Source organism: Leopardus geoffroyi, chromosome D1 (genome assembly GCF_018350155.1).
Source record: "Leopardus geoffroyi isolate Oge1 chromosome D1, O.geoffroyi_Oge1_pat1.0, whole genome shotgun sequence".
In the NCBI taxonomy this organism is placed as follows: Eukaryota; Metazoa; Chordata; class Mammalia; order Carnivora; family Felidae; genus Leopardus; species Leopardus geoffroyi.
In genome coordinates, this window is record NC_059329.1 from 70495399 (window position 1) to 70507961 (window position 12563).

A 12563-nucleotide genomic window follows, 5' to 3' on the forward strand; every position below is an offset into this window, starting at 1 on the left:
CTAAAGGAATAATAAAGGGCTATTATGAACAACTCTATGCCCATAAGTGTGTAACCTACATGAAATGGACCAATTCCTTAACAGACACAATCTGTCAAAACTTACACAAGAAGAAATAGGCAATCTGAATAGACCTGTATCTATTGTATCTATTAAAGAACTGAATTACTAATTAATAACCTTCCAAAACAGAAAGCACCAGACCCAGATGGGCTCACTGGTGAATTCTACAAACACTGAATGATGAAATTATACCAACATTCTACTTTCTAACTCATTCTATGATGCCTGTGTTACCCTAACACCAAAACCAGACAAAAATTTGCAAAAAAAGAAAAAAAAACCCTGCAGACTCATATTTTTCATGAAGGTAGATGCAAAATTCCTTAACAAAAATGTTAACAAATCAAATTCAGCAATGTATAAAAATTACATATGCCATAATCAAGTGGAATTTATCCCAGGTAATGCAAGGCTGGTTCAACATTTGACAATCAGTTAATGTAATCTGTCACTTTCAACAGACTGAAGAAGAAAAATCATGTGACTATTTCAATAGATGTGGAAAAAGCATTTGACAAAACCCAATACCCACTCATAATAAAAACCCTCAGCAAACTAGGAATAGAGAGGAATGTCCTGAACTTGATAAAAAGCATCTACAAACAAAACCTATACCTAATATCATACTTACTGGTAAGAAACTTGAAGCTTTCTCAGTAAGATCAAGAACAAGGCAAGTATGTCCCCTCTCACCACTACTTTTCAACATCATACTGGAAATTCTAGATAATGCAAAAGAGAAGAAAAGGAAATAAAAAGTTATACAGAATGGGAAAGAAGAAATAAAACTCTTTTTTTTTTCTCTGATGACCTGATAGTCTATGTAGGAAAATCTGAAAGAATCAACAAAAAACCTCGTGGAACTAATAAGCAATTATAACAAAAGATTAATGGTTGCCAGGGGTTGGAGGGAGGGGAGCATGAATAGGCAGAATACAGAGGATTTTTAAGGCAGTGAAACTATTCAGTATAATACTGTAATACTTACTTCAATGGTAAATACATGTCATTATACATTTTTCAAAACCCATAGAATATACAGCACCAAGAGTGAACCCTCATGTAAACTCTGGACTTTGAGTGCTGATGATGTGTCAGTGTAGGTTCATCAGTTATGACAAATGTACCACTCTGGTGTCAGATATTGGTAATACAGAAAGTTGTTCATGTGTGAGGACAGGGAGTCTATAGGAACTCTGGACTTCCTGCTCAATTTTGTTGGAAACCTAAAACTGCTCTTCAAAAATTAAGGTTAAGGGCGCCTGGGTGGCTCAGTCAGTTAAACGTCTGACTTCGGCTCAGGTCATGATCTCACAGTTTGTGAGTTCGAGCCCTGCATCAGGCTCTGTGCTCTCCGTTCAGAGCCTGGAGCCTGCTTGGGATTCTGTGTCTCCTTCTCTCTCTGCCCCTCCCCCTCCCCTGCTCACGCTCTGTCTCTATCTCTCAAAAAATGAATAAATGTTGGGGCGCCTGGGTGGCGCAGTCGGTTAAGCGTCCGACTTCAGCCAGGTCACGATCTCGCGGTCCGTGAGTTCGAGCCCCGCGTCAGGCTCTGGGCTGATGGCTCAGAGCCTGGAGCCTGTTTCTGATTCTGTGCCTCCCTCTCTCTCTGCCCCTCCCCCGTTCATGCTCTGTCTCTCTCTGTCCCAAAAATAAATAAACGTTGAAAAAAAAAAATGAATAAATGTTAAAAAATTTTAAATTTTTTTTAAATTAAGTTTAGGGACGCCTGGGAGACTTGGTTAAGCATCCGACTCTTAATTTTGGCTAGGGTCATGATCCCAGAGTCTTGGGATAGAGCCCCGCCTCGGGTCTACGCTAAGCATGGAGCCTGCTTGAGATTCTCTCTTTCTACCCTCTGCCCCTCTCCCCTGTTCGCTCTCTTACTCTTTCTAAAATAAATAAATAAATAAATAAATAAATAAATAAATAAATAAATAAGCTAATTTTTTAAATTAGTTAATAGTGTGGAAAAAGTGGAGTTGGAGCCCTATTCCATTATATTAAAAAATAAAATCTAAATGCATTGAAAACCGAAACACGGAAGGTAAAGGTATAAAGCCAACGGAAAAAAATATTGGAAAATATCTCTGTGGTCTCAGTTAGGCAAGACCGCAAAAGTGCAAGCCATAGAAGAGAAATTGGTAAATTTGACTAGATGCGAGTTATATCTATTAAATGAAAAATTCCAAAAGTAAGATTAACAGCTGGGTGACAGAAAGATATTTGTAAATGATTGGGGATTCATATCTAGAAAGTACTACAAATCAGCAAGAAAAAGACCGGAAAATCCACCAGCAAAAATTCTGATGAGGCAATTCACAGAAGGAGAAACCTGATAAATTTGTGAAGAGCTGCTCAAAGTTGCTAGCGTTAAATGAAAACAAGATACCGCTTTACATCCGTCAGATGAGAAACAATTAGAAAGCCCAATAATCCTAAATACTGGTAAGGATATGGGAAAACGGGAACACTTGTGACTAGCTAATAGAATGAATGGTGTAGACATTCTGTACAACGGTCTTGCAGTACTTAGTGAAATTAATATGTTTATATCCACAACCCAATAGCTTTGCAATCCCACTCCATGGTTTATATTGCTAAGAAACTCTCATGTGGGTTCCCAAGCAGAGCAGCGTGAAGGTCTTCATTACAGCATGTTTGTGGAGGTAAAGATGTGGAAGTCAGCTGACTGCGCCTCACTGGGGAAATGGATAAGTAAAATGTGGTCTGTGCATGCAGTGGAATACTAGGCAGCAGTCAGAAGCAACGAATTACGTTCACATACGGTAACAGTGGCATACGGGCATTCCCACTTTTTGAAAGTTCGCTTTCTACCACCCCGCTTTTACACAAGACCTACTCTAGTGTGTGTTTTCACCAACTGAGGGAGGTCCACAGACAGTTTTCACTTTCGTGAAAAAAGGCAAGAAGTGAAAATAGCATGCAGCATTTGTTGGGCAGTGAGCTGTTCGGAGGCAGTGCACCCCTGAGCAGCGAGAGTGGCCTGGCCAACCTCCTTCCCCCGGAACGGTGCTCAGCATCCCCGCATCAAGCCCCACGGCTTTGAACTGTATCTGTGAGCATCTGTGTTTCCTCTTGATTTGTTGTGTGCATCTGTTAGCAAGATGTGTCTTAAGGTGTCAGAAGAGCCTTAGAGAGGTTATTTTTGGGGTCTGGGAACGCTCAACAAATTTTCCACATAAATTAATGGTAACTGCTTCTTTAGTTTATGCCATGTCAGCTTACAAACGGTTTCATAGGTATGCTGTGCTTTCAGATAGTGGGGGACACCGGTATCTTAAAAGTGTTAAGATTAAGTAGAAGAAACATTCAAATACAAAACAATTGTATGTAACTTCAAGTAAGTCACGTATGTATAAACACAAATAATACATATAGTATATTTTTTATATTTATATATTGTATATTTTATTTATACATATATTTTATATACACTTATAAAGATACACACAAACAGATATATACAAATAGAGGTAGGATAAAGAATGTAAAGATGAGGGGCACCTGGGTGGCTCAGTCGGTTAAGCCTCCGACTTCGGCTCAGGTCACGATCTCGCGGTCTGTGAGTTCGAGCCCCGTGTCGGGCTCTGTGCTGACAACTCAGAGCCTGGAGCCTGTTTCAGATTCTGTGTCTCCCTCTCTCTGACCCTCCCCCGTTCATGCTCTGTCTCTCTCTGTCTCAAAAATAAATAAACGTTAAAAAAAAATTTTTTAAAAAAAAGAATGTAAAGATGAATAAAATAGGAGATTGCCTTTGCTTTGTCCAGTGATAAAAATATATGATGAACTAAGGAGCTTGAGTGACTTCATTTTTTTTTTCTTTTTTGCCTGGTGTCCTAAAAGGAATATGAATTTTTAAAAGTGAAATAAGTACAATACGGATATTATCTTATTAAATTGTATTTGAAGATTAAATGAGTAATTCAGATAAAGCACTTAGCTGAGTATCTAGCACATACTAAACACTCCATAAATATTATCGATTATTGTTATTAGCACTACTCATGACATAGCTCCTGCCAATCGATTGGAGTTGGCACGAAAGACCAACTGAATTTAGATGATTTCCCTCAAGAGATCCCTCCAGGTCTAACAGGCTATAACAGTACTAGAGGGATAGGCAAGTCTCCGCAGCAGACCCAGAAGCAAGCAGGAGATATGCTGAGTCTTGGGGAATGGAAGTGGCTACCAGGTTTTTTTGCAGTGTCCAAGGAAACCTTGATGGTTAACTTGGGAGAACACCGATACAATGCACAAACTAGGAAAGTAGAGACCGCAAAGTAAATAGTGCCATGAAGCTTAGAGAGAGTTTAAGTACTTCTGTGTACTTCCTCCAAAGGGGTGTTTTCTTCTAGCATTTTGATTTCACCTTAGAAAACTGTAGCTGAATTGCAAATGTTAGCTATTCAGAGGGTGTTGGCTTTGGATTATTCCTTCCTCTTCTTCCTCCTCCCCACCACCCCCCCTCCCCCTCTTCCTCCTGCTTCCTTGAAGTGGGACCCAGCTTATTTTAGCGAACTAAGCAAGATCATCACCTAGTGGTCTGTTTCTCAAAGTGCTGACACAAGATCCTGGTCCCAGAGAGCAGGGAACATGTGCCAAATCCCTGCCCTCATGTTAATTCAACAAGCATTGACTGGGACTCTATGCCAGGCACTATTCTGGTGTCTGGGGATATAGAGCTGCTAACACAAAATGACAGGTTTAAAAATAAAATTAAGGAAGTGTCAACTCCAAAACTTAAGAGCCTTCCCGAAGTGACATTGCATTTTAATGTGTTTATTTTCCACTGGTGTTCCACAGATCATAGATGAAGAAGAAACACAGTTTATGAGTAATTGCCCCGTCGCGGTCACCGAAAGCACCCCACGGAGGAGGACAAGGATCCAGGTGTTCTGGATTGCGCCACCAGCAGGAACAGGCTGCGTGATTCTAAAGTAAGTAAACGAGGGATGCTTGTCACACTTCACTCTCCTTCCCTGTGGTCTATCGAAGACTTCAAGGTGTGACTGCAGAAAGAACAGTGGCTTTGCTGGGGCATCAGATGAGTTGCATCATCTCTCTGCCCTTAGTTATCTGAACTCTGAAATGGAGCGAAGGGCCATCACTGATGAAATGCTATAAACACAACCATTCACCTGAATCTCCATTTTTATCTAGTTCAATGATTCTCATGGCCGCTCTCCATCTTCTCGAGATATCGATACTAGGGTTGGTTAAGGAAAATTACAAACCAGATGAGCATAATCTTTGACTTCCTCCATCTGGAATTTAACACCTACTGTCCTTAAATTGTGGTAGGCTGACCTGAGACCCAACTGTAACCTCCTTGGCCTCTGGCCCTGCTTTATAATTTTGTCTTCTTCCTCCTTCCCTCAAAATTGTCCTCTTGGGCCACTTCCTCTCTGGTCTCCTGATGCTCCCTTTGGTGAGTTACAATGCATTTTAAGAGATATTAACTTAACCAGCTGGTGGTTTTCCTTTGAAAGGTAGCATTATCTCAAACCTGTGTCTCCAAAATGGTATGCCATAGAATGATGTTCAGGGAGATGTAAATAAGTGGGCAGGAAACCAATTTCTACAGTTAAATAAGTTTGGAAAATGCTTTATATAGATTCACTACATATATTAGCATATTTAAGGTTTTGCAAAGTCCTACTAAAACGATATCTGTTTTACTTGGTTTCACCAGCGTTTCCCAAACTTATTTGACTCCTTTTTTTCTGAGACATATATTAACATTCACGAGTTGGGCAAATGCAGCCGTAACCTATTTTAAATAGATTTTAAAACTTTATAGAGTGATCCTGAGAATTTTAGGATTTCAGGCAGGCAAATTGTCATAGGTAGACAGGGCTCCAATCCCAGCATCTAAGAAGCCATTTTCCCATGGAGGTAAGGGGCTAGGAGCTCCCCAATCGTCTTCCTCTTATTTGAGTCCTCCTAGGGCCTTATTTAGGTATTTGGTTCATTTGTCTACACTTTTGGCAGGTGGACATTTCTACAGTCTTACAACTGTGGTTAATTCCAGCCCACCTCTGAGGAGTGGCTGGTAAGGAGGTGTTCCAACTAGACAGTCCAGCCCCTATATCTCCTGGACTCAGCTGTGCCTGGTTTACGGAAAAAAGCCTACAGAGGTCTCTGGAAGCCTCTGTCCATTGCCCAGGCCCTACCCTGTCTTTGTCTGGCTTCCCTTTGCTGCCATCTGTCTATATATCAGTTGTGTCTTACTTTAATGCAAGCTGAACATTCTTACTCATATTCCTTGAGACGTTTGTCTCTTGGCATTAATCTATATCAGTGAATTTTTAAAAAAACACAATGAGCAGTAGAACTTTTCAAAATAAAACCTTATATACAAACCCCAGTATAGAACATGTATCTAATATCTAGTTGGAATATGGGAGAAGGCCTGTGGAAATAAAGGCCACTGAAATGAGAACAAATCGGGGCTACTTATCCAGTACTCTCTATATAGCAAGGGAGTCAGCCGCCATCACTAGCCTTTGGCAGGGATTCAGAGACTGGCAGAGGAAAGCTTTATAGGGGGAAAAAAGGGCAGATTGCTGGTGTGTTCTGAATGGAGGGTAGGGTATTAACATGGGGAAGTTGGAAGCAGGCTAACTAAAAGCAGAACATCTTATGTGATTGGTTTGGAAAGCATGTTTGGCTTTCTCTGGTTGGTCCTGAGTTGGAAATAGAGGAGGCAGTAGGGGCAAAATTTAGAGGAGCTGGTGGTCATTGACAAGTACCAAATGTCACGACAGGGGTTGTGGTTTGGCTTCCCAGGCCGGTTGCTACAGAGGTTGGGGTTAGAGTTCTATTGTGTGGTCACATGTGACCTGACTTTTGTCCATGAGCACTTTCAGTGTCTCACTCTGGAGACTCGGTTCCCAGCGTGGCTTTTTGGTTCCCACACTCTGGCCCATGGCTGCCCGGTTACTCCGCAGAGCCTGGGGCTCTGAAGAACATTGGAAAACATGAGATTTATGTGATGAGTCTTCCTGCTCTGAAAATCCTTATCCTTCTTGTCCTCCTGGCTCCGATCTCTGGTTTTCTTTGACTTCTTGTTCTCACAAACCAGAAGTGTTTCATCTTCCTGGCAGAAGCCAGAAAGGCATCTCTTGTTTACCCGTTAACAATGAACATATGTGAACATATGTTTATCCATTAACAGTGAACAAGTGTGGCTTGTTCAGTCGCTCGTTCTTTCAGCAAATGTAACTGAGCTTCTATTCGCCCACGCGTCCATGATAGATAGACAACTGAGGTATACTCTTGGCCCTTGAAGTTCTCATGGGCCAAATGGAAGAGAGAGAAAAGGTCAGCGAGTCCTTTCTAGGTACCAGTAACTCGGCGGCACAGCTAGCACGTTTTATCAGATATAATCTTCAGAACAAACTACCCTCATTTGACAGAGGAAGTCCCAGGAAATGAGGGAAGTTTCTTGAGTCACATGTCCGTTGCATTCCAAAGCCCCATGTTCTTCCTTTCTCTTGGTTTTTGTTTGTTTGTTTGTTTTTGTATGTTTGTTTGTTTGTTTGAGAGGGTATCTGGAGCAGCAAATCAAAGATATCCCGCACAGATGGGAAATCAAAATTTACCTATGTTTCCCAAAATGACTAATTAGTTGTCCCACCTCCGTTTATTGAATAGTTTGTCCTTTCCCCTAATTGTGTGAAATACTGCTTCATCAAATATAAATCTTTACACAGGTCCGTTCTGTTCTGCTGATCTTATCTATTTCTGCGCAAAACCCACACCATTTTATAGCATAATTTTATTTTATGTTTTGATAGCAAGTCATTGCTCATTAATCTTCTAGTTCAAAACGTTCATGGCCATTCAAGCAGATTCATAATTCCAGACGAATCGTAGAATAAGTTTGTTTTAGTTCAATAAAACTTATATTGGGATTTTGAATGGTGTTGCATTGTATTAATAGTTTAGTGTGGGAAATGTCAGCATCCCTACAATATGTTTTCCCAGTCAGAAGTATGGAATATCCCCTATTTATTCAGATCTTTTATATCCTTCAGTAAAGTACACTGATTTTTCTTCATTGAGATTCCACTTTTTTGTGTGGCTTTCTCCTCATAGGTAGTCTTGTTGCTTTTGTGAGTGGGCTTTTTTTTCCTGTGACACTTCCTAATCATTAATTGCCTGTGTTTAGGAGAGCCATTCATTCTTGTACCCCGAGTTTGGATTTGGACACTGTTGAACTCTCTTGATAGTTCTTATGGCTTGTTCTTTCATTCTTTTGGGAAATAATGAATGAGTATACTTTGTATTTCCTTTTCATGTTTTAGTTTATTATTTTTCACCTCTATTAGACTACTGAATAGTGCTGTTCATGCTTATTCCTGCCGTTAATGGGGATACTATTATATGTTACTTTTAAGTATGACATGAAGTACGGGCTCCAAATTGATGCTTTAATCAAGTTGAGAAGGACTCTATCTCGCTGAGGAAGTTTCCTCCTCTTTCATGTAGGAGGCAGCATTTGGGAAACTGGCCAACTAGAGTATACTAGGATTGAGAAGGGCTCAGGTTATCAACAATGATCCTGACTTCCAAGATATTTTCACTCTAGTTGTAGTATAAAAAAAATACATATGCAAAGGTTAGCAAGCCCCAGACAAACATGAACTGGGGACAGTAAAATGTGGTTAGAAAGAAGATGAGTGAGGAATGGAATAAGGGGAGCACCAGAGTTTCCAGGAAGGGTTAGTTTCTATCTTAAAGGCTAGAGTAGGCTTTGGATAAATGCACAAGGCTATTCCGGCCCAAGGGGTGGCCCTGGTGAAATTGAGGTGAGAATCTGGAGGTGAGCATAAACACGGCAGCCCGAGAGACAGACCCAGTGAGATTAGAAGGTCTTCGGGGGCCAATATCCATTGCTGAATCACGGAAGTCTTCCAGTGTCAAGATAAAGAGATTGAATTTGATTCAAGAGGAACAAGGGAGCCATTAGTGGGTATTAAATGGTGGACTGACAGGCTGGGGGGAAAGTTCATTAAAGAGTTAGTAAGGACATTTAAGCCTGGCAGTAAAGCTCAGGGCAGATGAAAGGGGAGATTCTGACTTGGTTGCAGAACGCTTGCTTGCAAAAGGAACATTTGTGTTGCAGTGTTTGGTTAATATTCCTGGTAGAATAAGCTGCAGAGTTTGCTAAATGTCTGTAGATGACAGCTCGGAAGCCTGCTTGGTTACTAGTGTTCCTTTGCCCAGGAGGGCAGGAAGGGAAGCACACAGCAATTATGACTTTCCTTTTGGCACAAACCTGACACCATTTCCATTTTCCATTTGGATGCAAAGATTTGAGCATTTCTAAATTACAGGCTTTCCAGGCAGACCTCCTTATAGCCTTCTCCCTACAAACGAATGACCCAGCACTTAAAGTTGCCCTGGCAGGCCATCATGCTGCCGGAATGCTGTAAACATTATAGCGAAGGAGCAACTGATTGAAAGAAAAGGCCCCCTGTGAACAGAACAGATGTGTGCAGACCCCACCAGAGGGAAATCTTGTCCCCTTAAATCTGACGAAAATTTTGTCCCCTGAAGTGATCCTCTCTTTTCGTATGTTTGTAACCTTTATTACATGCACTTATAATTGGATTTCTGACACCCATTCATAACTTTTGGGGAGGGTCCGAGATGTGGGTCCTCTTGCTCCTGGGGAGATAGTTACTTGATGAACCATTTGGGGAATTCAGCCTTTTGAAACAATGCAGGTAGTTAGTATTCAATAGGCAAGAGCCAAGCCCTGTTCTAGGTGCGTTACAAATACGTATGTAGTCCTCACAGCCACCCTATGGACCAGATACTACCAGAGGAAGCCGACGCACAGGAGAGAGTAAATAACTTGCCCACCGTCACAGGGTACGTGACAGAGCTGGGATTTAAACAGAAGATCTGGGCTCCAGAGTCTGTGATCGGAACTCTACCCTCTAAGATTGGTGCTACTGGATCAAGCTCATCTCCAAAACCATTAGTTGCCAAATCTGCCTCTTCTGCCTACCGTGTGCTTCATATTCATTGCCTTATCCACAGACTCTTCTCACCACAGTATTACAGGAACCACCTAATTGCTCACTATGGTTCCTTGCCCTCCGCTCCTTCCTCTGGGATAAGTCTTGCTGTCCTCGTATACAGCTGAGTCATATCACGTACCTACCAAAGCTGAACGGGGCTCTCTATCACCTGCAAGATAAAGTCCAGAATTTTAATCAGAGTGTTTAAGTCTCCCCATGTCCTTTACCAGAGTCCCTGACCAGCCTCTTCCTGCACTTCCATGAACCCCGTGCTCCAGCCATTCCTGTCTGCCCATTCTCTTGGTAACATTTATTGAGCACCTCCTGTGTGTAGGCTCGAAGGACTCAGAGGCCGTCTTTGAGCAGGTCGCAGTCCTAGGAGTGAAACACAAAACAAATCAGATTCACAATCTTTAATCTGCAGTTTTGAAAGCCAAAAATCTCTAAACTCCCAAAGAGTTTTTTTTAACCCCCTTTAGGTCCCGAACCTGTCCTGAACTGACTTGAAGTTGTTTATAGTCTTTTAGTGTAAATATCAATGAGTTGGACATCCAGACCCTGATAGGACTGTTACAAAATATATGGAATTTGAATTGCATTGTCTTTCTGAAATCCAAAAATATTCCGAATTCTGAAATACACCTGGCCTTGGGGGTGTCGATAAGGGAGTTTTGCCCTGTCAATACAGTCTACGGTGGGAAGTTTAGTAACGCAAGTGTCACTCCAAGTGCACAGAGGAGGCAGCCCTGTGGCAGGACTGGGTTGCACATAAATGTTAAAGAGAAGCAACACATTGCTTGCCAGTGAAATAACCTATTTCCGGATCTGAGAACTTATTCAGTGTTACCCATTGCCGGAGAATAAAGTCAAAATACCTTAGCATGGTGTCCAAGGCTCTTCATGACTTGTTTCAGTCACCTTTACAGACTCATTTCTATGTGCTTCTCCTCTCCACAGGAGACTGAGCCTCATGGAGGGATCTATTTTACTCCTTTCTGTGGCCCTAGTGCAGGAGTTGGCAAATCACAGCCCGTAGGTCAAATCCAGCCCCCTGCCTGTTTTTGTGAATAAAGATTTATTGGAACACAGCCATGTTCATCCATTTACGTATTGTTGAGGGCTGCTTTCATGCTACTGCAACAGAATTGAGAAGGTGCGACAGCCAAATATTTTTTCTCTGGCGCTTTATAGAAGAAGTGAAATGACCCCTGCTCTAATGCATACCCCCAGTGCTAACAACTTAGTAACAGTTGATTCCTGTCCCAGGTCCTCCTAAAAGCCCAGCTGAGACAAAGGCTTTTTTTGCGGGTAGTTTATTTGGGAAGTGATCCCAAGGGGCAGGGGAGAGGGATGGTAAGGAAGGCATGATTCAGTCAAGTGTTATTAACTTGGCCATCAGTGTAGGCAACTGGTACTTGATCCCACTGGGACCTTTGTGAAGCCTTGTGACGCATGTCTCAGAACAGTGTGCCCAAGGATAGTGGGGAAAGCCATTATCCATTGGCTTCCATCTTCCATTGGTCAAGGTTGGCCCCACAAGCATTAACTCCCTCACGCACTTCTGGGTTGCGCACATGTTAGAATTAATCAGACTCCGAACACATACTGCAGTACCAGAGAAGCTCTGGGACAGGAATCAAGAGATGTACCACGCAGACGAAGTGTGCATCCTGCAATTACAGTAGGGCAGAGCTGGTCACCGCCATGATGGTCATTGGGATCAGAGTTGGGACAGGAGGGATGTGAAGAGGCAGGCATACACAGGTGCCCGATGCATTGATTAGTGTGCCTGACAATGTGAGTAGCTTATATCCCTCACCAAGCACTGGGTGTGCAGCGTGCCTTATCTCACTTAATTCTCCTAAAAGCCTATCTCTCTTTTCTCTGTAGGGCTTTCCCATTTTGTTGATGAGAGAGCCAAGGTTTAGAGAGTTTACATCCAGAGTCATAAAGCAGTTGGGTGATGAAGGGGGGACTTAAACCCACTTCCGTGTGACACAAAACCTTTGTTGTTAACTAAACACCACTGAACTACCCCGACTGAGTTTGATCACTCTCCATCTCCCCTCCGCCTTTTGCCTCAGTTGGTCTATGAGGTCTGTGAGTGCAGAGCCCCTCCTGTAAACCAGGGGGTAGAGGATCGTCTGTTGGGGAGAGGGGTGGTTTGAGGCAGGGGAAAGATGTTGTTCCCAAGGGAGGAAACTAATTGCCATTTAGAAAATGGAAACAAACCCTGAGATCTGGCAAGAGGAAGGCTTATTCGTGGGAAGAGAGGCTGGGTCTTAAGGAGGAATTAGCGAATGCTCATAATACTTTGGAACTTCACAGAGCTCACCAAACCTTTTTATCTTGGAAGGAAATAACAGAGGAAACCCACATGAGATGACTGTGTATGATTTAGAGGAAGCTGGCAGCGTTAGGAGGATCTGGGGTGCAGCTTCC

The 12563-nt window shown here is 42.2% G+C and overlaps 1 protein-coding gene across 2 annotated transcripts in view; it reads left to right on the forward strand.

Moving 5' to 3' along the window:
• SPON1 (spondin 1) overlaps window positions 1-12563 on the forward strand; it is a 263015-nt gene that overhangs the window by 70432 nt on the left and 180020 nt on the right. For both annotated transcript variants that reach the window (XR_006714095.1, XM_045484602.1), the window contains exon 3: window positions 4891-5024. Coding sequence is in view for 1 of the 2 variants with exons in the window: in XM_045484602.1 (XP_045340558.1) it covers window positions 4891-5024 (134 nt within the window). In the remaining variant the exon portion in view is untranslated. The remainder of the gene's footprint in view (window positions 1-4890; window positions 5025-12563) is intronic.